This window comes from Salvia splendens, chromosome 1 (genome assembly GCF_004379255.2).
Source record: "Salvia splendens isolate huo1 chromosome 1, SspV2, whole genome shotgun sequence".
Taxonomy (NCBI): domain Eukaryota; kingdom Viridiplantae; phylum Streptophyta; class Magnoliopsida; order Lamiales; family Lamiaceae; genus Salvia; species Salvia splendens.
Genome location: NC_056032.1, coordinates 37,294,807 through 37,319,277, shown reverse-complemented (window position 1 = coordinate 37,319,277; position 24,471 = coordinate 37,294,807). Strand labels below are relative to the sequence as shown.

Here is a 24,471-nt window from a genome sequence, read left to right as displayed (position 1 = left end):
ACAACAAAAATAATACTCCCCTAGACAAAACAAACTTCCCCTAGACAAATTACTTCTCTACTATCACTCGCGGATTGATGTATTGTTTCTAAAGATAAAACGATTTCCTCTTAACATGTAGAAATGTAGAAGGACATCAAATCCACTAAGCATCAATGAACTTAATGGAGTTTTGAGAATTGAGCAAACAATGATGAATACTTACAAAATAGCTTATAAAGAGAGGACTTGCTTGTGACCTTAAGAATTTATGTTCTTCCTTCCCTAACTTGGCTGTATAGTAGATAATTTAACCCTAAATGGGATGAGAAGGATTACCTGTTTTGTGCAACATATGAACTCTTAAAATCACATAATACTGTGATTGTATATGAATTAGCTTATTACAAAACTAACTCGCTATAAAATAAAAAGAAATCGAGGTGAACTTCATCCAAATGTATTCGATTTGTTTGAACTTGTTTGTTTAACCAGTTTGGACTTGAGTTAAATTCATGTGCTTTTAATACATCTTTATACATAGATACTTAACGAGTTAAGACTTGAGACAATCACCCACATTTCATAAATTAATGCATATATAGAAAGATCATAAACTAAAATCCAATTCGGAGAATTTGGATAAACAAGTTTAAGCCTTTTCCTTTTACTTTTCTTCTATGCATCTTTCTCTAAGAAAAAAATGATTTCGGTGGAAATATTGCACGGTATGTTGATGTATAAGGTCAAAGTTGATATCTGATTTGCATTGAGGTTAATAAAGAAGATCTGAGGTTATGACTTTATTATCAAATTTGACACATATAATTAATTATAACGGAAACTGTATAATTAAGCTCATACGATTGGTGATCTGATTTGATAAGATTGAGCAGAAAATGGAGGTTAATATACACCAGTGGAAGTATTTTTTAATGAAAATTTTTAACTGCCAGCGTCAAGCAAGAATCGCTGTTATTTGGCAAAAAAAAAAGGAAAATCTTGTGCTACTTAGAAGTAAAAACAAGTCAAATTTCAAGATTATGAACAAAGTTTATATTACAAACTTATTGGATAGTTGACAATTTAGCGCTAGCTAAATTAGTTGAGAAGAATTACCTGTTTTTCCTCAAAATAGAGGCCATGTTTTAGCTGAAGAAGAAGATCTCCTTCTGTATGTAGAATTGTTTGAAAATGGAATGCTGAACTAGTGTCTCTTAGCTTTGTTGGTTAGCCCTCTGTGTCTCAATCTCCCTGAATCTGTGCAAGTAGGTGAGCATAGTGTCCGAGTAGTTATCGAATCCGAGGGAGCTGAGTGCCCAGCAGATGTCGTCTCCATTCACCGTCTTCCGGTTCTCCTTGTGGCACCGGTCCGATGCCTCACCGGTAACAAAGCAAATGAACTCCGATGCACATTCTTGCATTGTCTGTTTGGCTTCTTTAGAGATCTTGGCGTTTGGGGGTAGGATCTTCTTCATCATCCTCCACACGTTCGCTACCGGAAGCAATCTATCCTTCTCTTCTTCTGCCATTAATTAATTTCACTCTCTCATCAACTGCCCTTTCTTCCTACCACTACCCAAAATTTAGTACTTGCATAAATCTTCTACCTAAATTCCTTTTAAATTTATACATACCACTAACAATTTATTCCAAATACTAGTAGAGGAAGAAACCTAGCTACCTAATTATTGATTCCATAACGTAAGACTTTAATGTGTCACATTAACCTAACTTGGAGTCCTAACCTTACATGTTTATATAATTGCTCCATGATGGGATACGAACTAAACAACTAAACAATAATTGCGAGCCCAATAGCAGTGACGGCCCATCAGCCCAAAACCCAAGAAAGAGTATCAGTTCGGCACAACCAAAGAGTTCGGTCACAGCCTATAGCTCGGTAAAAGCCGACCAATCGAGCTCAACTCTCAGATCGGCACAACCAAAGAGTTCGGTCACAGCCCATAGCTCGGTAAAAGCCGACCAATCGAGCTCAACTCTCAGATCGGCAAAAGCTGATCGGCAAAGTTCAGCAGTTCGGTCTCAGCAGTTCGGTCTCAGTATTCGACCGAACAAGGAGATAGTGGACCCATGCAGGATCTCCACGACCTCCACCACACCCACGATCTATTTAGTGGTATTAAGCAGTTATCAACCCCACTACCAGGGCTGCAAACCACGATCTTAGTTCGAATGTATAAATAGAACATAGATCAGATAGACGGGGGTTAAGCTCTCTAGATCCTGAATCTTATAGCAAATCAGTATTGTAATCTGTAAGCGAGACCAAGCAATACAAATTTGCCCTCTCTTCTTCCCGTGGACGTAGATTTACCTCAGTAAATCGAACCACGTAATTTTCCGTGTTGTGATCGTTTATTACTTACATTTATTCCCATCAAAAATTCGCCACATCATCACTGGCGCCGTCTGTGGGAAACAGAGAACCAAAACTGTGATAAAAGCGAGTTTTTGATCCTCTTCCACCAAAAAATGCATACCAGATCACATAATACCCATACTTCCGTCCGTGATGAACGTGAGGAAGCTAGTCCAGCCCGTAGGCCCGGAAAACAGCCTCGGGAGAAATCTGCCTCCAGTTCTCACGGTGAAAGAACAAACCACTCCAAAAGTCATCGCACCGAGCCTCCCCAGCAGCTCGCTTTGAATGAGGCTGTCAAGTCGTTCTTGGCTGAGAAGCAGGATGAGTTCTTAACATTCCTGCAAAAGAGCCAGAAGCCGGAGAAGCAAACGGCGGATTCTCCCTCCCCCTCCAGACATGAAAGTCACTACCGCAGTAGTGTCGTATCTTCCAGGAGAAAGAATCCTCACCACCGACATGTTCCTTCTCCTCCTCGGTACCGAAATCACAGGAGAACTCCATCTCCACCATACCGAAGAGATGTCCGATATGGAACGCTGAAGACTCCATTTTCGGATGATATCACCCGAACTCCATTGCCACAGAATTACCGAACTCCGTCAATGACTTATGACGGGTTAGTGGATCCTCATGATTTCCTGGGACGCTATCAGTATAATATGGCGAACCAAGGTCTCAATGAGGTTCACATGTGTAAGCTGTTTCCCGAGCTGCTTATCGGGAACGCAAGAAGGTGGTTTGACAGCCTCCCTCAAGGGAGCATTAGATCTTACAGAGATCTAATGGATGCTTTTCACAGGAGATTCTTCCAGAAAGCGGAAGCCCGAATCACTTCGGCTCAGCTGCTTTCTATACGTCAAGGTCGCGATGAAAAAATTAGCGACTTCATGACGAGATTCCACAAGGAATGCCTACAAGTAGATGATCTCAATGATCTACTTGTCATTTCGGCATTCCAAAATGGAATTCTGCCCGGAGCTCTCTACAGAAAGCTCGTTGAGTGCAGTCCGCAAACAACTCAAGAGATGTGGGACATTGCGGACCAGTTTTCTCGTGCCGATGAGGCAGACCGTCGAAAACGGTCTTTAGACAGCTCATCCAGAGGAGACAAAAAGAAGCCCGATCATAGCGATCAGGGGCTTCCTCGCCGGACTCCTTTTGAAAGAATTCAAAGGGCACCGGTACAAGGCATATTGGGACCACGTCTCGATCTTGAGAAACCGTCCGCTCAGTTCGTACCATTGAACAAGTCGAGAGCGGAAATTTTCGAACTGCATTCTGATATGTTCGAAAAACCAAAGCGGATGACGAAATCAGCCACGCGCCGAAGTCAGGATACGTACTGCTCCTACCATCAAGACCACGGTCACGATACCGAGGAGTGCCGAAATTTGGCAGCAGGTATTGATGTTCTTGTGAAAGCAGGGACGTTAAAAAAATACCAAAGCAAGCTGCCGAAGAAGAATAAGAAACAGAGAGGTGCGAACTGCGCTCCTCAGGATCCTAAAAGGCAACAAGATCCCGAAGACGATGACGAGCCGCAATATGACGGAGTAATCCAGACTATTGACGCTCTCCCAGCCGGGAAGACTAAGTCGTCTCTAAAAGCAGAACGCAGAGGCGTCAATCGAGAGGAGCCTATGCATAAAAGGCTGAAGAATGAGGAAGTAATCACGTTTTCAGATGCAGATCCCGTCCCGGCCATTTCTCCTCATCAAGACGCGATTGTCATTCAAGCCGGAGTGGCAAACAAACTGATCCACAGAGTGTTTGTGGATACAGGAGCGTCGGTTAGCATTCTTTTTAAAGAATGTTTTGATAAACTGGAAGTGGATCCAGCTCGGCTCAGTCCGGCCCCACTTCCTCTGAAAAGTTTCGCCCAGGAAGACACCCGCCCTGAAGGTACTATCAGCCTTCCGATTACGGTGGGAAGAGCGCCTACTAGCTCCAGTACGATGATTGCTGCACGTTTGCTTCTCAATTAATTATAGAAATCTTGGGCTGTCCATTATTTATTAGATATGTCCATTACCATTTTCTAAGAATAAAATATGCACCCCATTTCAAGCTAGAGTGACGTATTCACCAGTGGTAATGTGATTTGGCATAATAAATTTTTCAATAAAAGTCGATTCATCTATTAATGATTTAGTAAAATATTTAATTATCCTAAAAACCAATTTTATTATGTCTATTATACATTTCAGTAGCTAAGTCATTATCACCTTAGAATAATTATTAAGTAGAAAGGAGTGACAGTGTAAAGAAATTTGAGCATTATGTAAAATTTTTGATTTATGACTATTTTCAAATTAAGATTTACAATAATACTCTTCTATGGTGAGCCAAACTGTGTCCGCTTAGTATGATTATATTTATACATGATGAACTTGGTTGCTCGGAGAAATATGGTGTACTAAGAGCATCTCCAATAGGTTAGGACGTCAAATAGCCCTCAAATAGCCTTCACACTGCCACATCATCAGCACTACAATTCTCCTGTCACATCAGCTTGCACATCAACTGGACATCAAATAGCCCTCACATAGCCTTCACACTACCTATCCACATCACTAATAACAATTATATAATTTAATTTACACTCGTATCAACATACGGAATTTAATTTACGAGACAAATACGGAAAATTCGAATAATAATATTAAAATTTAAAAAGTACATTAATTTTTAAAAAAAGTACAATAATTAAAAAAATTACATTTAAAAAATTACATAAATTTGCATAAAAACTAACGCCTTGCAATCCTCCGCGCCCACAACTCTTCAACTAAATCCTTTTGCAGTCGAATATGAGCCTCCGTCTGACGCATGTCGGCATGTCGCGTATATATAGTGTTTTCGAAAAACAAAAAAAAAATTTAAATCCGACGCCGGTTTGGCGCCGATCCGGGACGCACAATGGCGCCCGTGAGGATCGGCGTCGGAACCGGCGTCAGCGCGGGAATCGGCATGGCGACGCCGATTTTGACGCCGATTTCGCCGATGCCGGTTCCAATGGTTCGGCGTCAAACCGGCGTCGGCGAAAAATCGGCGTCGCGGTGGTGATGCCGGTTATTGGAGATGCTCTAATAAATAAATAAATAAATCAATCAATCAAATATCTAAGATATACTAATCAAATTAAATACAACGATCGGATATTGGAATAGTATAATTTAAGGGTAAATTGCTTCAAAAGTCGTCAACTTTGCAAATAGTTTGGTATTTCCCGTAAACTTTAAAAGTTGCATGAAAAGTCATGAACTTTACCTTCGGTTGCCGATTTCCCGAGTCGGGTTTTCCGGCCAAACTTTGCTGACTTGGCGCGCTGATATTTTTTTTTAAATTTACCTCCTTGCTGACGTGGCGCGATGACTGTGCATTCCATTAATAATTTTTTTTATTTTCCTCCCAAGCTAAAATTAAATCATATTTTAAAACAATAATTAATAAAATATTGTTCTAACCAAATTAAATTAAAACACGGTGTTAAAAATAAATTGTTTTCCTCCGTTCGGATGGGAAATTCGCAACACCCGGTAAAGTTCATGACTTTTCATGCAACATTTAAAGTTGACGGGAAAAACTAAATTTTTTGCAAAGTTCATGACTTTTGAAGCAATTTACCCAAACTAAAAAACGACGTTGTTTTATTGTTCGGCCGGAGATTTTGCCATGTCACGCCTCCGGCGAGCCACGTAGGATTAGTTTTTGCCGGAAATGTACTGGGTCGGGTCGTACGAGAAATTTGCAACACCTGGTAAAGTTCATGACTTTTCATGCAACTTTTAAAGTTTACGGGAAATACCAAACTATTTGCAAAGTTGACGACTTTTGAAGCAATTTACCCATAATTTAATTAACTTGACCATGACTGTGTTTAAGTAAAACATTAACTTTGATAGCAAATATATAAATTTGACAATGATCATTTCATCAAGAAATAGATGAAAATAGTATAACTACTGCATATACATGGTGTTGACCGATAGTTCCCCATGTTATGTATATGAATTCAACTTCATTAATTCGTTTTGCCGAAGAAAATTAAACCATCAAAACGAATGCTCTAGAAGTGAATCACATCTATCTAGTACTGTGCATGGACCTAGCTACAGCCTACGCCTAGCTTGTGAATCCAAGACCAGCCTAGTATTTAAATTGGATTAACTATCCATGTTTTCATTTGGCTTTTGGCTGAGTTCGCAATTCTAAAAAGGGTTATTTGCATGTATATTGTCAATAATTTTAGATTTTTTTATTTTAACTTTGAAATTTTCTACTTTTTAAAATTAATTTCTTGCGTGTTTATCGAAAGTGTCAATTTAAAAGCGACGAATTTTAAAACAACGTTGTTCGAATAAATCATTTTGGACGGCCCACTGAGTTGATCTGACTAATCCATCAGGCTGCTAACTTTGTTTAGCAACCCTTGGTGAGATTTTTGGATGATTTGTCTTTTTGAAGATCAATGTCCCTATTATTACAATTACATCTTATTAATCATATATATCATATCTCAATTTCGTTTACACTACAAATATGTCTGTTTTAACTGAGAAATCATGGTAAAAGTATTTATGATTTGTTCATAAATTCATTATCCAAGATCTCTGATATCTCTATGGATCTAATATTTACCATATGATCGATATAGTAATAAACTCATTGTTTTCTAGTTTTGATTGGTAGTTTGACGTGTTTATTGTTGAATTTCAGAGCTTGAATTCTGTTTTATGGCAATTATACTTCAATTGGCTATTTTCATGACTTTGTTAAGTTTTGGAGGAAAAAATGGATAAAATCATGATTCTTTAGTCTCTAAATGATACTACTTATCTCTTCGTACTCGAAAGATCGTGTGAGTATTTTGTACGCCTGAATCGGAGTTATGTACAGAAAGTTACGCCAGTTTCATGAAAACTGTGCGTTGTCCAAAAAGTCTACCCGGGTCGGGTCATTCCAAGACCAAAATTGATCTTGCCCGGAATGTTTTGTCGAGCGTAACTCTAGAAGCTTCACCCGGGGCAGATCGTTTTGATCCGTGTCGCAGAAAACCAAATTTTGGCCATTTTTAAGCTCTATGCTGGATGCTTTTCAAATTCTAATCAAAAGTTCCTTATTCGGGCTTTTTAAGGTATTTAGTTATTTTTTTGTTTAATATTTTATTTTCATTTCATAGTTAATATACAATGTTTACACTGAGTCGGCTAAGACCTAAGAGGTCCAAATTATAGTCATTAGGATTAGGATTAGGATTAGAATATTAGTAGTTCATTAAAAATATATTCTTATTTAATTTATATAGTACTAGGAGTATAACTTATAGACGTAGTATTGTTTGCTCGATATCCCTAAAATTTTGAGGAAATAAATGCAATAATGTGAAACAAAACGGGACATGGGCATCTTATCTTAAATACTCCCTCCATCCACTTATGTGATTGACTGTTTTTCGGCACGAGTTTGAAAAATATGATAAAAAATAGTTAAAGTTAGAAGAAAGCAAATTAAGATAGAGAATAACGTAGAGCAAACTCTCTTTTACTTTACTTTCTTTTTCTTAAAACAACGATAAAAAAAAAAAGAAATGAATCACATGAGTGGGACAGAGAGTATTCCATTACTAGTAGTACTTGTTTTCTTATTCAGACTCGTTATAGACTTACAGTGTTAGTTTGACATACATGTTAAAACAAATTAAAGATGTTCTTCAGAATACAATGAATTGATCAGAAAGCAGATAAAATAATGGTAATTACAAGGATCTGGGTGGTTTCTCAAGCAGTGCTGAGAGAAACACTTGATCCTTAGACTTGGGAGCAATAACCCACCTTTGTTTTCTATACCTAAACTGCAAGAACATATACATGTAATCCTCCAAATCCTTCCTCTCACAAAAGAACCGATCGATCCACAGCAACCCGCCCGGCCTCAAAACCCGGTCCCAGTCGAACAGTATGAAATCTAGCAGCTGTAGATCGATCCACCCATCCATGAACCCGGTTGAGTGAATTATGTCCATCGTGTTATCGAAAAATGGCAACCGCTGATTCAGCGTCACATACAAAGGGATCAGCCCCCTTAAGGTTCAAGGCCGTGGAGACAATAGTCACGTTCTGCTCCCTCATCCAGGCAGCAAACGTGCCCGTCCCCACGCCAAAATCAAGTCCGATCCGGATTTCACCTGGCTTCAGCCCGAGGACATCCGTAATCAGGAAGTCCGCAGGAAGGGACGAGTTGACCACCCACTTGAGTTTCTCCTTTTCCATCTCGAAGCACCCAGTGCACTTGGAGTTGCCCCTCTTAGGATTCTTACTAGAGAGGCACACGAAGTTCCGACACCACCTCACATTGCGGCATGAGCCAGAGGGACACATTGATGGGGTGGGGCCTCAAGTAGAGCTTCGAGGCTCTACTTAAGCACCTTCTCCGTGGAAGTGGGTCACAGCCGCGGAGCATGAGCTTCTGGCCGTGGAGCCAATCGTCCTTGCAGTAGGACCCAACGTCGTAATCCATGTACTCCTCCATCTCCTCCTTCATAAGCGTGCACGCGTGCCCGATCGTGTTGTACACCCTCTCTGTACCGTAGATGTTCACTTTCCCAACACGGTTCGCCTTTGGTGTGATGTACTTTCTCATCTCCTCGACCACGAAGGCGTTGATCATTGGATCCTCCTTGAGCGTCGAGTTCTCCACCCGCTGCAGCCAGATCTGCCGCAGGGCTATGTGGGCACGGTAGAGCGGCCGGATCACCTCCTCCTCCAAATATTTCTTGTGCTCAAATTTTGAGATGTTGCTGCTTTGAAGTTGGTCGGCGACATCTTTTTCCATCTTTTGGACCGTGGATTCGAGCTTTTCCTGCAGGTTTTCCTTTTGGTTGTTAAATCTAGCAGTTAGTGCGGCCATGTCGACGCCGTCATAGGTGGTGGAGGGGGCTTGGAAATGCCGGCAGATGTCGTCGTTTTGCAGGAAGAAACCGACGGCGTAGAATGTGGAGATGCTGACTATTAAAACCAGCCCTCCCAACACAATCTGAATCCATCCCATTATTTTGCCCAACCTACATTTGGGAAAGCATGATTTCGCCATGCTTTTCCCCCAAATCAGAAATCAAGATTTAGTGGAGTTCCTAAACTTAGCTTGGCCAGGATGGGATCTACCAATGCGATCTTGATTGCCAGTTTTGGTAGCTTTGGGAAACTGTAACTGAAAGATTAATGTGAAAAGGGCAGTGTTGTGATTGAACAGAGCTTTAGAGCTGGAAATCCGTAAGCTTTAAGGCTAAGAGCATTGAACGTGGAAATCTGGGTGTTCATCTCGTTGAGGAAGCCAATAAACAATAAAACGGAGGAAAAAACTCGAAATCGGACAAGTTGGAGTACAATTTATACACAATTGCAGGTTCACATGCATTTTCCTACCTAGCAATTGACAATTGTTTATAGTATCCTTTGAATATAATAAGAGTACGGAAAAAATCAATGCTAAATTTTGGTACGTTAGGTGCATTGGTTGATTAAAGAAAAGCAGAAAATTGTACTCATAATTCTTTGGATTATGGTTGAGCGTTGACTATCGACATTTAAGCGGCGAGTCAGCAGTCTAATTTTGAATTGCAAGCAAAGGAACTTCATCCCAATTCTCAAATACTATTATTTCATTTAGGTCATGTTTGATTGTCAGGATTCAGTCTGAGAAAGTAATCTAATTTCTTAAATTTTAAATTACTTTATTTGTTTCGATTTTTAATCAAACTGAGAAAGTAATTAGAATCCTAAGAACAAGGATAGTTAGTACAACTTTCCAGGATTCTGAATCCTAACTTTTCTTAGGTATTCTTTTTTCCAATTTTAAGATTCTTACATATTTAATGCAATATATTATTATTATTAATTACAATATTTTAAAAATAATTTAAAATTATAAATCATACTTAATTTTAATATAATAAATAACTATAATTAAAACTATCATAATTATAACCATGTTATTATAATATTTATATATAATTGTTATTATCATAATAATAATTAATAATTTATTAAATAATTAAAATATAATTATATAATATAAATTACTATATAATAGTAATAAATACTAATTACGATTTTATAAATTAATAATTAATTAATAAAATCGTAGTAAAATTTTATATTATAAAATTTATTTAATTATAATATCTGTAAGTATAATAATAATAACAATAATAATAATATATTTATTATTATGATACTCCATTTAACTATAATTATAATTGTAGTATTATATATTGTGATGGATGATCCATAATTAAACTATACATAGTAATAATAAATATAATAATATAATAATTATTATTATTTGTAATTAATAGTTTATTAAATTTATTATTATTATTGTTCTTTGTAAATAAAATATAATAAGTATATTTTCAGTTTGATGTTTCAATCAAATATAAAATTTGAAATTTTGATATTTTCCAAACACAGAAAAATAAAGTTATTGGGAATCATATTCCCGGGATTCATTTTCCCATAATTCATTTTCCCTGCCAACTTTAGAGCATCCACAACGGTGGCGTCCGTCGCCACGGCGGTCCGCGCCGCTGGCACGGACGCCACCCACCGCCGCTGCGCTCGCGCCGCTGGCAAGGCGCTGCTGGATACATCGAGCAGCGCCGTGCCAGCGAGCAGCTGACGTGGCGCGCCCTCATTCGTCAACGGCATAGCCGTTGTGTTTAAATTTTTTTTTTAAAAAATCGGTTTTTAATTAAAAAAACCGATAAAAAAATTAAAAAAAAAATTCACTTCCCAAAAAAATTATATCCGTTTAAAACCGTTTTTCCCACTTTTTAATTTTTTTTACCCCAAAAATACACACTTTCATCTATAAATACCCCCAATTTCACTCCCAAAAATTCACATCAAACTACACAATTCTCATCATCATTCTTTCATCTCCATTCTCATCTTCAATCTATCATATCCATTTTCATCTTCATTCTCTCACACCCTACAACACCACTATGTCCGGTCACGACGATAACCCAAGCGGCTCCCTCGGTTGGAACCCCGAATGGTTCAGTTCACAACCGTTTCCTAGTCCGGAAACGGACTATTCGGCCCCTCCTCTCACCCAAGATTCGGGCGTTCCGGGTGGCTACCGGCCATACCCGGTCAACCACCAAGGTGGCTCCGATGGGCGATACGGGTGGACACCGGAGCCTAGGCCTCCCGTCCCTTCCCAAACTCCGACTCCTCCATCTCGCGTCAGTGTCCGCACACCGTACTCACCGGCGGAGATGGATAGATTGTTCAAGGCGTACTTAGAAATATCCGAAGATGCGGTGGTTGGCACGAACCAATCCGGCGATCACTTTTGGTGGCGCGTCTCTTGGCGGTATAATGCAAACCGGCCGCCGGGAACGATCGAGCGCATGGTGTGCAACTGCATCGGCCGAGCCAACGGCGAAATTGGCAAGTTCAATGGCTATTTCCTCCAGGAGCCGCGAAATGCCGGGAGCGGCCGGAGCGAGGTCGACATCATCACTGCGGCGCTGAGCACCTACCAATCCATGAACGGTAAGTCGTTCAAGTACCTAAATGTTTGGCAGAAAACGAGGACGCACCCGAAGTATCTGGGAGGCGTAACATCCTCCTCTAGCGGCTCCTCCAAACGGTCACGGTCGGCATCCCTATCCGACGCCGGCGAAGAAGTGGCTAGCCAACTCGCCGAAGCTAACTTGGGTAGCCCCGACGCCGGACCAAGCGGTTCCCGACGCCGACCGCAAGGAAGGAAGAAGGCGGCGGCCGAACGTCGTCGCGTCGCGCCGCGACTCCATCTGCCCCAGCTCGCGAACCCGCACCCTATGTTCCACCTCCACCCCCGAACAACTCGTTGTGGGCCCTTTTGGCCCAACTCAATATGGCCGATAGGTCATTTATGACCCCCACGCAACTTCAAACGCACGAGACCATGATATTGGGTCTCTAAAAATAATTGGGGTTGGTGCCTCCGGATGCGTAGTCTTCCTCGGGTAATATTAGCCAATAATTGTGTAATTTTTAATTTTTAGGATTTTAATTATGTAATTTTTAATTTTAGTATTTTAATTATGTAATTTTTAATTTTTAGGATTTTAATTATGTCTTTATTATTTTATTTGTAATTTGTAATATTTATTGTGGTTTTTTAATGAATTTTAGTATTATGGAAATGTTTTTGCGTAATTGAATTTTAAATTAATTGTGCTCGTCCTTTCGGAAGAGCACAACTGTGGGTGTTGTGCTCTTGCCAGAGAGCAGGCAGAAAAAGTGGGGTCGGGCCCACAACCATGCCGCTGGCAAGAGCACGGTTGTGGATGTTCTTACTTTCCCGCCAACCAAACATGGCCTTAATTCCTATGAAAGATGATTTTAAAGTAGAGAGAGAAATAATAATAATAATGATGATGATGATGTTTGCATAACATGAATTTATAGTGAAGAAGAGGAAGTAAAAAAACATATCAACCACCAGAAGTGGATGACAATTTGCCACGCCCATGGATACATTCAATCAACCCTAAATTCATACTCACAAATAATAATTAGAATTCTATGAAAATGATGGGCGCGCAACATACCTTTCAATCGCGCACGGTCAGTTCCCGGTGCCGGATTTGCATGACGCAATCTTCCGACGACAACACACCGACGCCGGCGGACCAGTTCGCGCCACTTCAGTCCGTCCTCACGGGCGCCGGCGCCGCTTCTCTACTCGCCGTCGGCGCGAATTTCGGGGGAGTGACGAGCTTCCTCTTGGGGTTCACGCCCGAGGCTGCTCAGAGCCTTAAGCTCGACGCCCTCTACCCTGTCCGCGGCTACAGCCGATACATAGACACCGATGAAGGATTCGGTCACTATCATCCTTATATCATATTTTTACAATCAAAACCTAGATTTGTTTATAATTAGGGATCTCTCTTTGTGGCAGAATTTGTGTACCCGGAGAGGTGGTTGGGGGATCAGAGATTACTGTATAGAGCAGCCGAGAAGGCGGAAAGGTCGCTGGATCCTCCTCCATTGAGCGGCGGGGGAGGGCCGCGGAGGAATGTGACTGAGCCTATGGTGGCGTTTGGGCCGCCAGGGTCAACCGGAGAGCTCAATGTCAGCGTTTTTGCGTCGCGCATTCCAAATGATTTCTCGTGAGCATGTTCGGATCACAAACACTAAAACGCATCGTTTGGTTCCTTCTGATTTGATCTTGTGTTGACAGGATTGATGCATTTGGAGGAGAGGCATTCATCCAAACCATCACAAGATCGGGCGAAGTGCAAGCGAGATTGATCGGAACCAGATTGAGAAAAAACAAGTATTATGAGCTTGAGTTCCAAGTTGAGAGCCCCACTTTCCGGCGCCATAACGTTGCCGTCTGTTGCGCTCGGAATGGGAAATTGTTACGCGCAGGCACCGGAATCTGCCTGGCCTCAATTTGAATCACAGCTTCATGCAATTGCTGCTTCTTTTTTTACTTTCTACTCTTAGACTCTGCTTTTCTCTGTCTTATTTCCTGTGTTTCTGAGGAGATCAAAGTATCTTTTTTTCGTGTTATCATACAACTCAGTTCAAATAAGGTAATTGTCGACTACAGATTTTGATTACCAAATACGACTGAAACTAAACCCAGACAAATCCAAGCAGATCATAAGAGAATAAAGCAAGCTAAAAGTTCCAAATAGTAGCAAATGATACTGCCAGTAATTATAAATAAATATGTATATATTTTCACTCATATAATCCATTTCTAAGTATACATAAGTTGAATAGAAAATCACACTCACTATCAAGCAAAATATGGCATTGACAACCTCCTAAAGCCTACACACCTAGACGTTCGTTCGACATGCATACATTTTCTTCTGTGGCTGAGAATCCTTACGATCTTATTTGCACCAAAATCGAAATGGACTATGAGATTTGTAATTTAAGGAAACTGAAAGAATGAGTCTCAAATGTGTATTAAAGCTAAGATCAAGATCATGCACCACCATTTTCGTTTGGTGGCGAACCAGCTAGCCAACCCCATACACCACCAGATCCCTGCCTCTGTTTCGCATCTTGTGCAGCTTGTTCTGAAGCAGCCTTTTGTCGCTGCAGGATTTCAAGTTCCTTTTGTAAGCTCTCCATTGTCTGTAGCTTCTGTCTTAGCTCCGCAACATCTACCTGTTAGTCAAAGCAATTAGCGTACAAGCTACGAGGCGGATTGGGAGAAGTGCAACCAGGAAATTCGCAATCTTCATTGCTAAACCAACAAATTAACAGTAATATAGTACCATTTTTCCTTCTTTTTTTCTTTTTATTTGTAACAAAAAGGATGTGTTGTGAGCACTTATCAGATTCTACTATGTTAGAAGACCTATCTCAGAAGTGCATGTATGATAGTTCATTTCAATAATTAATGAACCCGAGATCTAATCAACCAAATTATGTTACAGATATTTCACCTTCCCTCAAGAACCTAATACAATCAATAGATAGTTTACTTCTTATTAACTAACATTTACCATAAAATTAGGTATATTAATTATATGCTACAGACCTCGAGTTTGAAGCATCTTGATTGTTCAGCTAAAAGCTGCCCTCGAACGGATTGGAGTTCCTGCAAAATCATTTAGCTTTTTCATTGAACTTTACTTAGGTAAAAGGTTACAACTGACAGCACATGTACTTTGTGAAATTGCTAGACCTCATAAAGCATTTAGTTATAGGTTGTAACATATATACATGAAAAAGAAGTCTTCTCAAGAACTCATCTGACTAAATAAGAGGAACCAATGAGAGAAGCATATATCAATCAAACTGAATCATCTGTACGTTTGTATAAAATTGGAGCAACTGCAATCAGGCTAAGTACTTGTTGGAATAATACATAGTAGAACAATTACCTTGTACATGTCTGCGGTCAGATTTTCTGCTTCAGTCAAACCTTGCTTTAGTTTGAGTGCCTGCATTTTCTCCTTACTGAGCAAGGACTCTATTTCTTCTTTCTCTGCCTTGAGGACAGCTAAAAGACGATCATTTGTCTCTTCAATTTTGGTAGTCTGGGTGAAAAATAGCAATACAGCATAAAAATTCTTTAACTTTCAGGAAGAGTGATTGTGCATCCAAAAAAATATGAATAGAATTTAATAGTAATAGTTAACAATCTCAGCAGGTAATCTGCATTCATGAGAAAAATACTGCAAAAAGAATAAGAATAAAAAAAAAGAAACCCGTTAAGATTTGCATATAAAAAATTTGTGAAAATCCCACAAGGCCTCTCATGGTTACTAGGATCGACAATGGTGAAAACAATAATGCTTACCTTTGGTTCAGCATCATTATTGTCCATAACAATTTCCCTTATTTTTCCTCCTTGGCCAGTTTCTAAATCCGACTCTACATCTCTGGTAGCATTTGTAAAGTTTTGAACAGCTGATACACTATCAGGTACTGGTCTCTCCATCATCTTTGATTGCAAAGTTGATTTATGACTTGGTTTAAGTACATGGACCTGAAGGCATATAATTGAAATGCATTGAGGGAGTGTTTAATAAAAGTATTTTTTGTTCAGAAAGGGAAAAAGAAAATAGTTGTTCAGACCTCATTGTTGTACCTCCCATTATACCCTCCAAATGAAACTACGATATCTTCACCACCATAGGAACTAAGGACCAAACTTGAACCCTGTAAACAGTGTTTCTTAGTGGCTTAATTGCACTTTTCAGAAAAAATCAAACAAATTTTGTTTATGAAACCAAAAAAAAATTTGTATGCAGAGCGTTCATTCAATGGAAGTATGGTGTTCTTTCGATGTAAGCGCCAAACAACAAGAATTATCTTCATGTGCTCCTAATAACATGAAATTATGGTAGAAGGTGACCTCCTCGCACAAATTATTAGAGAGTTGCAATTTGTTCCACATGCATCATAAATATGAGAGTTGCAATTGTCCCATAGAATACTATTTCTTGCTTTTTATGCAGAATAAGATCAAAAACTTGCTGTAGCATATAACTACCAGTAACTCTTTATTTACTGATCCAGCATTCATGTTCCAAATAATAAGACATCATCTCAATGATGGCATTGTAAGGTTTCAAGTAGGATATGAGAAGGTTTAAGGTAGAGAGCACTGTTCAATACCTCGCTTGCAAGAGGAACACGCCCTTGGACGTTAGTAACAACTGACCAGGCCAATGTGGCCATGTTAAGACAAACAGTCTCAGAGGCTCCTGCATGCATAAATAAGAAATGAGAAAGCTTAATAAGAAGTAACATAGTTTTCAAAAAGCAGAGTCATCACTTGGGAGGAGCAAAGCAACATGAGATTTTTTCACACAAGATGAAAATCCATATAAGTGGTAAGATTACTTTACACACTTGGGACAAGTTTAAAAGAAAAGGACAAATTCAAACAAATGAATATTTCAGTAAGGTTAAAAAAAGGGTGGGGGGGGGGGGGCTTAAGAGAAAATATTGGGTTCTTGGTCTAGAAAGCTATGGGTGTAAACTATAATGGGAAAAATTGTTCCTATCTTAGTGATTCTGTATAACATGTTTTTATGCTAGATGCAATTTGATACATCACCACATACATTAATATTCTTTTCCTAACCATCCCTTCTGATTTTTTGGCTTCCCAAACATCAATATATTTGACTCCCATCAACTTATGGCAAAGGTACTTAATTATACACCCTCCGTCCCATAATAGGAGTCACATTTGGTGTGGGCAAAAGTTGTAAGAAATGTAAAGAATAGTGGGTTGGAAAACTTAGTGGAATATGGGGTGTCCACTTTTTAATATTGGTTTTATATTAGAATGTGAGTGAAGCGAGTTAGTGGAATGTGGGACCTACTTATCACATTTATGGTAAAAGTGAAATATGACTCTTATTGTGGGACGGACCGAAATGGAAAATGTGACTCTTAATGTGGGACGGAGGGAGCAACAAGATACTGAAAGCACAGAAATCAAAATAATGCTTATATATTTCGGCCAGATCTTCGAAGATATTTAAGAACAACAACTAGTCCCTTTGAATGAAAAGTCATCACATGTCTCGATGTCTCGATGTGATTGGTAACAACTGTGTTCTCAAATCTCCATGAATTGCACATTAATAAAATATGAATGCACACTAGATGATAAAGCCCATGAATGTAATATGCAATAACAATAATCCAGATTATTAATAACATAATTAAATTATTCATCCCATTCATACCACTCTTATTGTCCCCTCCGCCAACAATGAACCAACTCTCTCCAAGTGTGACACCTGCATGGCCAGCACGGGGGCTAGGTATCTCACCCTGTTGTGTTGGTCTCGACCATTCCATCTATGGCGTCATATGTAAACCAGAAAAACATTAATGGAAATTTCTGCTAGAAATTGATTTGGAACTCCAGAACCAAAGAGATACAATCAAGTCATATATCTCACAGTTTGAATATTGAGAACATGAAGATCATTAAAGCAAGTTGCATGTGAGCCCCCACCAAAGATAAGAAGGTAGCGATCTGCATGCACTGCAGCAGCATGATCAGATCTTGGAGAAGGTGAAACCCCCCTGCAGAATGGTGGCCAGCAAGGGCCAAATTTGATGAGTAGACATACAACTCATACATCTAGCAACATTTGAGAACAAGCCTTTCAAATTAACAAGCTGTACTGTATTCATGAAAAACATTCTCACAGTGGAGTGTTATCTCTCCCTTAATCAATAGTTGAAGAACTGTCAAAATATTTGCAGCAACTAGTAGCAAAATACATGCTTTACTTGCAGGGATATTCTATAACAGCCTAGACTTTATTTGACCAAATGAGAAGTACATATCACAATGCTAATATGTTAAATTTTAAATTTTCTTTCATGATGGAAACAAACAACCACAGACTATGAAACTATCACGCGAAACAATGATACCATCCTGAGGAATCTTCATACATGTCTTAAGTCATCAAAGATAAGAAATCTTACACGGTCTCCATTTCATCCCAGGTCATAGTTTCTAAGTCTAAAATGTGCAGATCATTCAAAAGAGATCTGTTTGCATCCTGCCCACCAAATATTACTAAAGTCATTCCTACGAGGGTCACCGACTGGCCTCCACGAGACACCTATGAAGTAGAGACAAAAATGAAAAAAAAAATAATTCAGAACTATAACAAAAATTACAAGCTCTGTCAGATGATAACCTAATGACAGAGCACAATTCACATTTGAACTATTGAAAATAAACTTTGAACAATAAAAGCAATTACCTGCATCAGAAAGCTATTAATTAATCATAAAAAAGGAGATTAAACTCCCAGAAGCAGTATAAAGAAAGTCAGAAAAACAAAAACAGGAGCTCAAGAACAACATATATTTTTAAATCATTACTTGATGAAAAGATTATCTAGGCACTATGGAGATATACCGGAGGCTTTCCATAAGTCTTCAAGGTGGACCATGTACAACTTTGCAGATCGAAAACCTTTACTGTCATAAAAAAGTTGATAAGGCATTGAGTGGCATAATAATATGAAACTGAAGTCAGGAAGTCAAATTTAGTAGGAGAAATCCCACAAGGGTTTTAATATAGAGAAAATGGCAACATTTAACGTTCAGGCAAATACATTGAATTGAACATTTTAATAAAGGACTAACCGTTGAAAGACTAGAGCAAAAACTAGAACAGTTAATGATGGATGTTTCTGGTTTTAAAACTCTTGACTAGAACAATAACATCTTTGACATAAAAGAGCTGTATCAATCTCTATTCAGGATGTGCCAACAAAATCAGTTTTAAAAACATTTTCCTAAATTTTCAAATTGTCCAAAATATGAAATAGGATAAAATTACAAAGGTTGGCATGCAGCTCAATACCTTGTAAGCTTTCAGAAGGATCCTTCGTATGTCCAGCTACTGAAAGAAGCTTCCCATCCCATGGAATCTAAACAGAGTATATAAGCACATCATATTCAACTATCTTCAGACTATTGATAACTAATTTATGCTATAATAGATATTCATATGGCAGGTAAAACTTAGTTCCGTTCCTAACCAATGAATGGCCAGCGCATGGAGTTGTGGTTCCCCCTGTCCCTGCTTGAACTTCAACTCTCGACCAAGTCCAGGTTCTCATATTTAAAACCTAATGCACAGAGGAAGAGAGTTTACAAAAGTCAGGTCTTCAGAAAGCTCAATAAAAGAGACCAGAAACCATATATTGTTGTTATTGGTGGATAATGTGGATTGGCATAAGACAGAAACCTAGAAAGTCTAAAGGGAATATACAAGAGATATACAACGTATTTAGAATTTAGAAACTTATAGACCTTTTTTCTTTATTTCTTTATTTTGGCCTTTCCATATATTAGAACACTATAGATACCAGCTAAATGAAACTTACTTTGTTAATTTACTTTATAAGCCATAATACAAAGATGGAGTATATGACATACACAAATACCAGTATTGCAGTACCTGGAGATCACTTAGGTAGCGACCATTGTGGTTTCCACCAAATATATACATCTTATCATCAATGACAGCTGCCCCATGCTGCAAATCCATCAACCCATATTAATTTCTAAACTAGTAGGTGTGTGTACCAGTACTACACATATAAATCGAATAAATGCAAAGAAAAGTAATACAGATTGAATTCCAATACCTCGTATCGGGCTTTTGGACGTGTGCCAGATATAGGAGGTGATACCCACTGGTCATAAACACTAACTGATCCAAGTCCTTCAGACACAACATCTTTATCCTGGGTTTCTGAAAGGCTACCATTTTCTGTGGTAATAGTCTTTGACTCTATGATGACATTTCTATTATCAGAGGCTGCCACAGCCTCTGTTTTATGCTGAGCAGCCAGAATGATCAAATAAAATTGAGAGTAAGAATTCAGATTACAGAAATTATGATAGCAGGGATAGAGCTTAAAAATCTGCAATCTCCATGTGCACACATACTACACATTTCACCACTTGTTTCTCTTTTTTCATCAATACAAGAAAAGACACACTAGAGTGGCTGGAGTAAGATCAAAGTGGCATTTCCAAGAGAAAGGAGGGGCAAAGCAGAATGAATGAAACATGAGTACGTGACTACGGATTATTAAAGAAAGCCCCAATAAAACAAGAATATAAAAGTATCTGTAACATGACAAAAATAAAATAACAGATCAAAAACCAGAACTTGTAACAATAACAAAGCAAGCACAAGTTACAAACATATCAAAAGTCATGTTTTCTGGAAACAACAGTTCATAAAATAGGAGAAAATTAGCATTTACCACAGGAACTTAAATTAGAATATCACACAACTAGATTCTTTCCTGAATTTTCCATCTTACGTAGGTGTGATAGCCAAATAATCTAAAGTTAACTGCAAGTTGATACTTCATAATGGAATAAATGTGCCACAATCCACAAAAGCAAAGCAGAAATTCAGCAAACTTCGATTCATACAAGAGAATTGTACTCCCTTTGTCCCATGTTACTCACACTTTTCAATTTTGTCTTGTCTCAAACTACTTACACTATTTCTACTTTAAGTAAGAAATTTAATTAATATTCTCCCTCCGTCCCAAGATAAGCGACTCACATTCCTTTTTGGGACGTCCCAAGATAAGTGAGCCATTTCCTTTTTTGGTATTCTCTCTCTTACTTTTTCTCTCTACTTTATTAACTCTCTTACTTTATTAACTTCCCACTTTACTAACAAAACCCCATTTCCTTAAATCCCGTGCCGAAAAGTTTGTGCTCACTTATCTTGGGACGGAGGGAGTATTAGAGTTAATTAAGCTTTCCCTTGTACAGTGATCTCTCATTACACTTGAAATACTAATTTAATTACACTAAAAATCAATCCCAAATTTATGATCTAAAATGAAAAGTGTGAGTAACATGCGATGGAGGGAGTATAACATAAGAAGGATTGTCACAACATAAACAAGCATCCAACAGTTTTAAGTTCCAAATGCTCTGAGAATATTTCTAGTGATCATACCAAGAAAATTAAATCAATAATTAGTTGGAAAAGAGGAAACAAAATACCAAATTGCATTGGTGGCATAGAATATAGATACTCACATTTATTTCTACATCTATAACAGGCTCAGCAACAAAGTCTGCTACTCTAGAATACCATCCTGGATCTTCTTCCTGTTCAGAGGTTGGACATTTTAGCACCCTATAAAATATACATATGAGACTTAGTAGGTTAGGTTTATATGAACCTCCAATATTTTGACGAAAAGCCGCATAGCCTCTGTGGAAGCCATGTTTCCAAGCCCATTCCAGCTACAGAAACAAGGAATCTAAGTTACACAATTTTTGAGATAAAATAACAGTAATAACAAGCACATGATATAATTAAGAGATGATATCCATCTCACTGATCCAACATGGAAATATAATATATATTGCAATATAATTTTACCTAGAACTAATTTGGACATTCATATGCAGCAATAATGAATAAATATTGATGTATGAATGTGTGTAGAATCAAGCTTAAACTAATCTGTTGATTACAGAAACACTAAGATGTATGAATGTGTGTAGAATCAAGCTTAAACTAATCTGTTGATTACAGAACAAGGACCAGGTCGGAGCTTGCAGTTTGAGTCAGCCATGTACAAAAACCTAGGCCACTCAAACCCATCTGATACATTGAATAGTTACTTTCCACTTTACCAAGAGAGGTAACTTGACTAAGGAAAGACATAGTTGCCTCCAAGTTTCAGCAAAAATGTACACCAATTCCCACATTATGAAGCGTGAGACTTAATGATATGGCCACATTTACACTAAGCTCCATTAGATCTAGAACTCAACATGGGCTTAAGGAATTGATTAATTTTCCTAGAAGTTTTCATCCCGTATATTTTAAGACGTAACTATATGCTGGAACATTCTGAAAAAGAAAAAGGAAGAAACAGTAAAACCACAAGCATGCTCCTATTATTGATTATATATAATAAAGTTAGGTTCATATCTTCCTCTATGACTGATCAAGTGAAACTTTTAGCCACTCCAATATTAAACAACTTAAATATTTAAAATTTACTATAGGAATATTCACATCTGTACCCCTTCTCTTCTTTCAAAAGAAAAACAACAAGTATGAGGATAAGAAGATACTAGATTAACTTGTTTTGCACTTTTGCTTGATTTGACAGGTTTTCATGATCTGATTTTTAGAGATATAATTTTCCATTCAGTCATGAAAGAAAGTAAAACTTTCAGTGTTTAAAACCAGCATATTTTCCTGGTTATCTATCATCTCACTTGGTGACACGTGACAAGTGAAATGAAACCTATTTCACCATATAATGGACGTACACAATTACAAACAAATTTAACAGCCATCAGTTAGAGACGCATTGCTAATTTTGCTCGACTCTGTCAGTACAGTTTTAGTCATCGGTATATGCAGAAAAATGAGCATGGAGTCATTTATAAACAATAATGCCATAATTGGAGAGTCCAATAGAGCCCACGAATGTAAATTAGTAAAACATGGCTTCAGAAGTATATAGGTCAAAAAATTGTACAGTCTAATCAAGCAAACCTTGTCCATTTGCTATGCTCAATGGGATTCCAAGCTCTAGGCTTAGGATTTTTGCAAGGTCCTACAGTTGCCTGACACCATAAAATGACAGTATTTAACAACCAAGAGTTAGCAAAGTATCAAGTGTTTTACAAACTTTAAACAAAAAAAATGCCATTTACCGTCTTATTAACATGCCTTTAGGTACATAAGAAGTTAAAACTTGGAAGGGTAGCCATGCTAAAGCCAACGACAACATTTTTCACAATTTAAGTTTACAAGTTCACACATCTCTTGGAATGATTTGTAAATTGTAATTACAAAAACACAATTGAATGTCGCGTTTCTCAAGCACTCCCTAAAGTAAAAATGACCTATATGCATACAAAAGAAATGCAAAAAGTGAAGCCAGGTTTTTTGTAAGAAAATAGTCCAAGTAGAGATCTGCACAGGCAAGGTAGACAATATATTCCAGAACAATTAGACACTTATTCATTTAGAAACAGTTTTTCCCATTTGAAAATTTTAAACCAGTCAAGAAAAACCCATAGCTGCAACTAACGAGCACAAAACTGATAACTTAATTGCCATGGAGCAGCAAAAAAACAGCAATTCATCGAATTTTTCTGTAACCGATGAGATCAGAGAGGAAGCTTGCCTTATTAACTAATTTTGGGTCAAATGAGCCAAGATTTGGACTAAACCCATCATTTTACAAACTGATAGAAAACCACGAGCAATATTGACAAGAAACAAGCATGAATCAGAAAAGACTATTGACGAGCCAGTTTGATGGGCTAAAGAAAATTCTCAAGAATGCTGAGCTAGAGAAATGTGAAGCCAATTTCAATTTGCACAAGATTTACAGATATGGAAACAATGACGCAGATATATATATCCAAATCTATGAGTTAGATGGCATGTGTTTTTGTTTTTCATGAATCGGAAATAACAACTAGGATGCTCAAACAAGAAAATAGCCTGACTGCGGCGGTGGATCAAGCAAACTGAATAACAAGCCAAAACAGATCAGCCAAAAAAACTGCATAAGAACTGCTAACAGATCAGCCAAAACAACTCTCAACACTCAAAAATTAGCATTTCGGGATGAAATTGCAAACACTTGGGGACAATTTTCCAAGAAACCAGACAGAATCGCATATGCAACAATGAAGATGAGTGGATCAGACGAAATAGCATCAATTAACTGGGCAAAAAGTGGCGCATGCGGAAGTGCGACTAAGAAGAGACGGAATCCGGCCAAGATTAAAACCTGCTGATAGAGAGCGTAGAGAAGCAATGCTGCATCATTCGAGAACTTTGAGGCGACACCTTTAGCTGCGGAGGTAGGAGATCCGCCAAAGCCGACATATGAGGCCGCCGCGTAGAACCGCTCCGGATAAGAAAGGCTAGAGCCTCCTCTGGACATCGCCGCCACCGCCGTCATTTGAGAATTCTCCGATCAGAATCTGAAATCTCAGATCGGTGAGAAATGCGAATGGTGGAAGCGTCGTAAATATGTGGAAATTACGCACAGCCCACAGGGG

General features: G+C 38.4%; 2 protein-coding genes and 2 pseudogenes across 2 annotated transcripts; 1 reads left to right on the top strand and 3 right to left on the bottom strand.

The window, feature by feature from the left end:
- Window positions 1-1,196: 1,196 nt before the first annotated feature.
- LOC121784090 (nuclear transcription factor Y subunit B-5-like) lies at window positions 1,197-1,511 on the bottom strand. The gene has a single exon (XM_042182299.1). It carries the CDS (start codon window positions 1,509-1,511, stop codon window positions 1,197-1,199), a length of 315 nt encoding a protein of 104 aa, XP_042038233.1.
- Window positions 1,512-8,050: 6,539 nt separating this feature from the next.
- On the bottom strand, window positions 8,051-10,217 carry LOC121803684 (annotated as a pseudogene).
- A 2,621-nt stretch (window positions 10,218-12,838) lies between these two features.
- LOC121749185 lies at window positions 12,839-13,938 on the top strand (annotated as a pseudogene).
- A 147-nt stretch (window positions 13,939-14,085) lies between these two features.
- On the bottom strand, window positions 14,086-24,471 carry LOC121749177 (acyl-CoA-binding domain-containing protein 4-like). The gene is made up of 18 exons (XM_042143772.1): window positions 24,198-24,471; window positions 22,946-23,016; window positions 21,609-21,672; window positions 21,463-21,534; window positions 20,037-20,231; window positions 19,847-19,924; window positions 19,425-19,514; window positions 19,247-19,313; window positions 18,797-18,858; window positions 18,355-18,494; window positions 17,817-17,943; window positions 17,598-17,712; window positions 16,513-16,601; window positions 15,970-16,053; window positions 15,692-15,880; window positions 15,273-15,428; window positions 14,927-14,986; window positions 14,086-14,550 (listed from the first exon to the last, which is right to left on the bottom strand). The coding sequence occupies exons 1-18, from the start codon at window positions 24,369-24,371 to the stop codon at window positions 14,365-14,367; spliced, it is 2,019 nt and encodes a 672-aa protein (XP_041999706.1). The 5' UTR covers window positions 24,372-24,471; the 3' UTR covers window positions 14,086-14,364.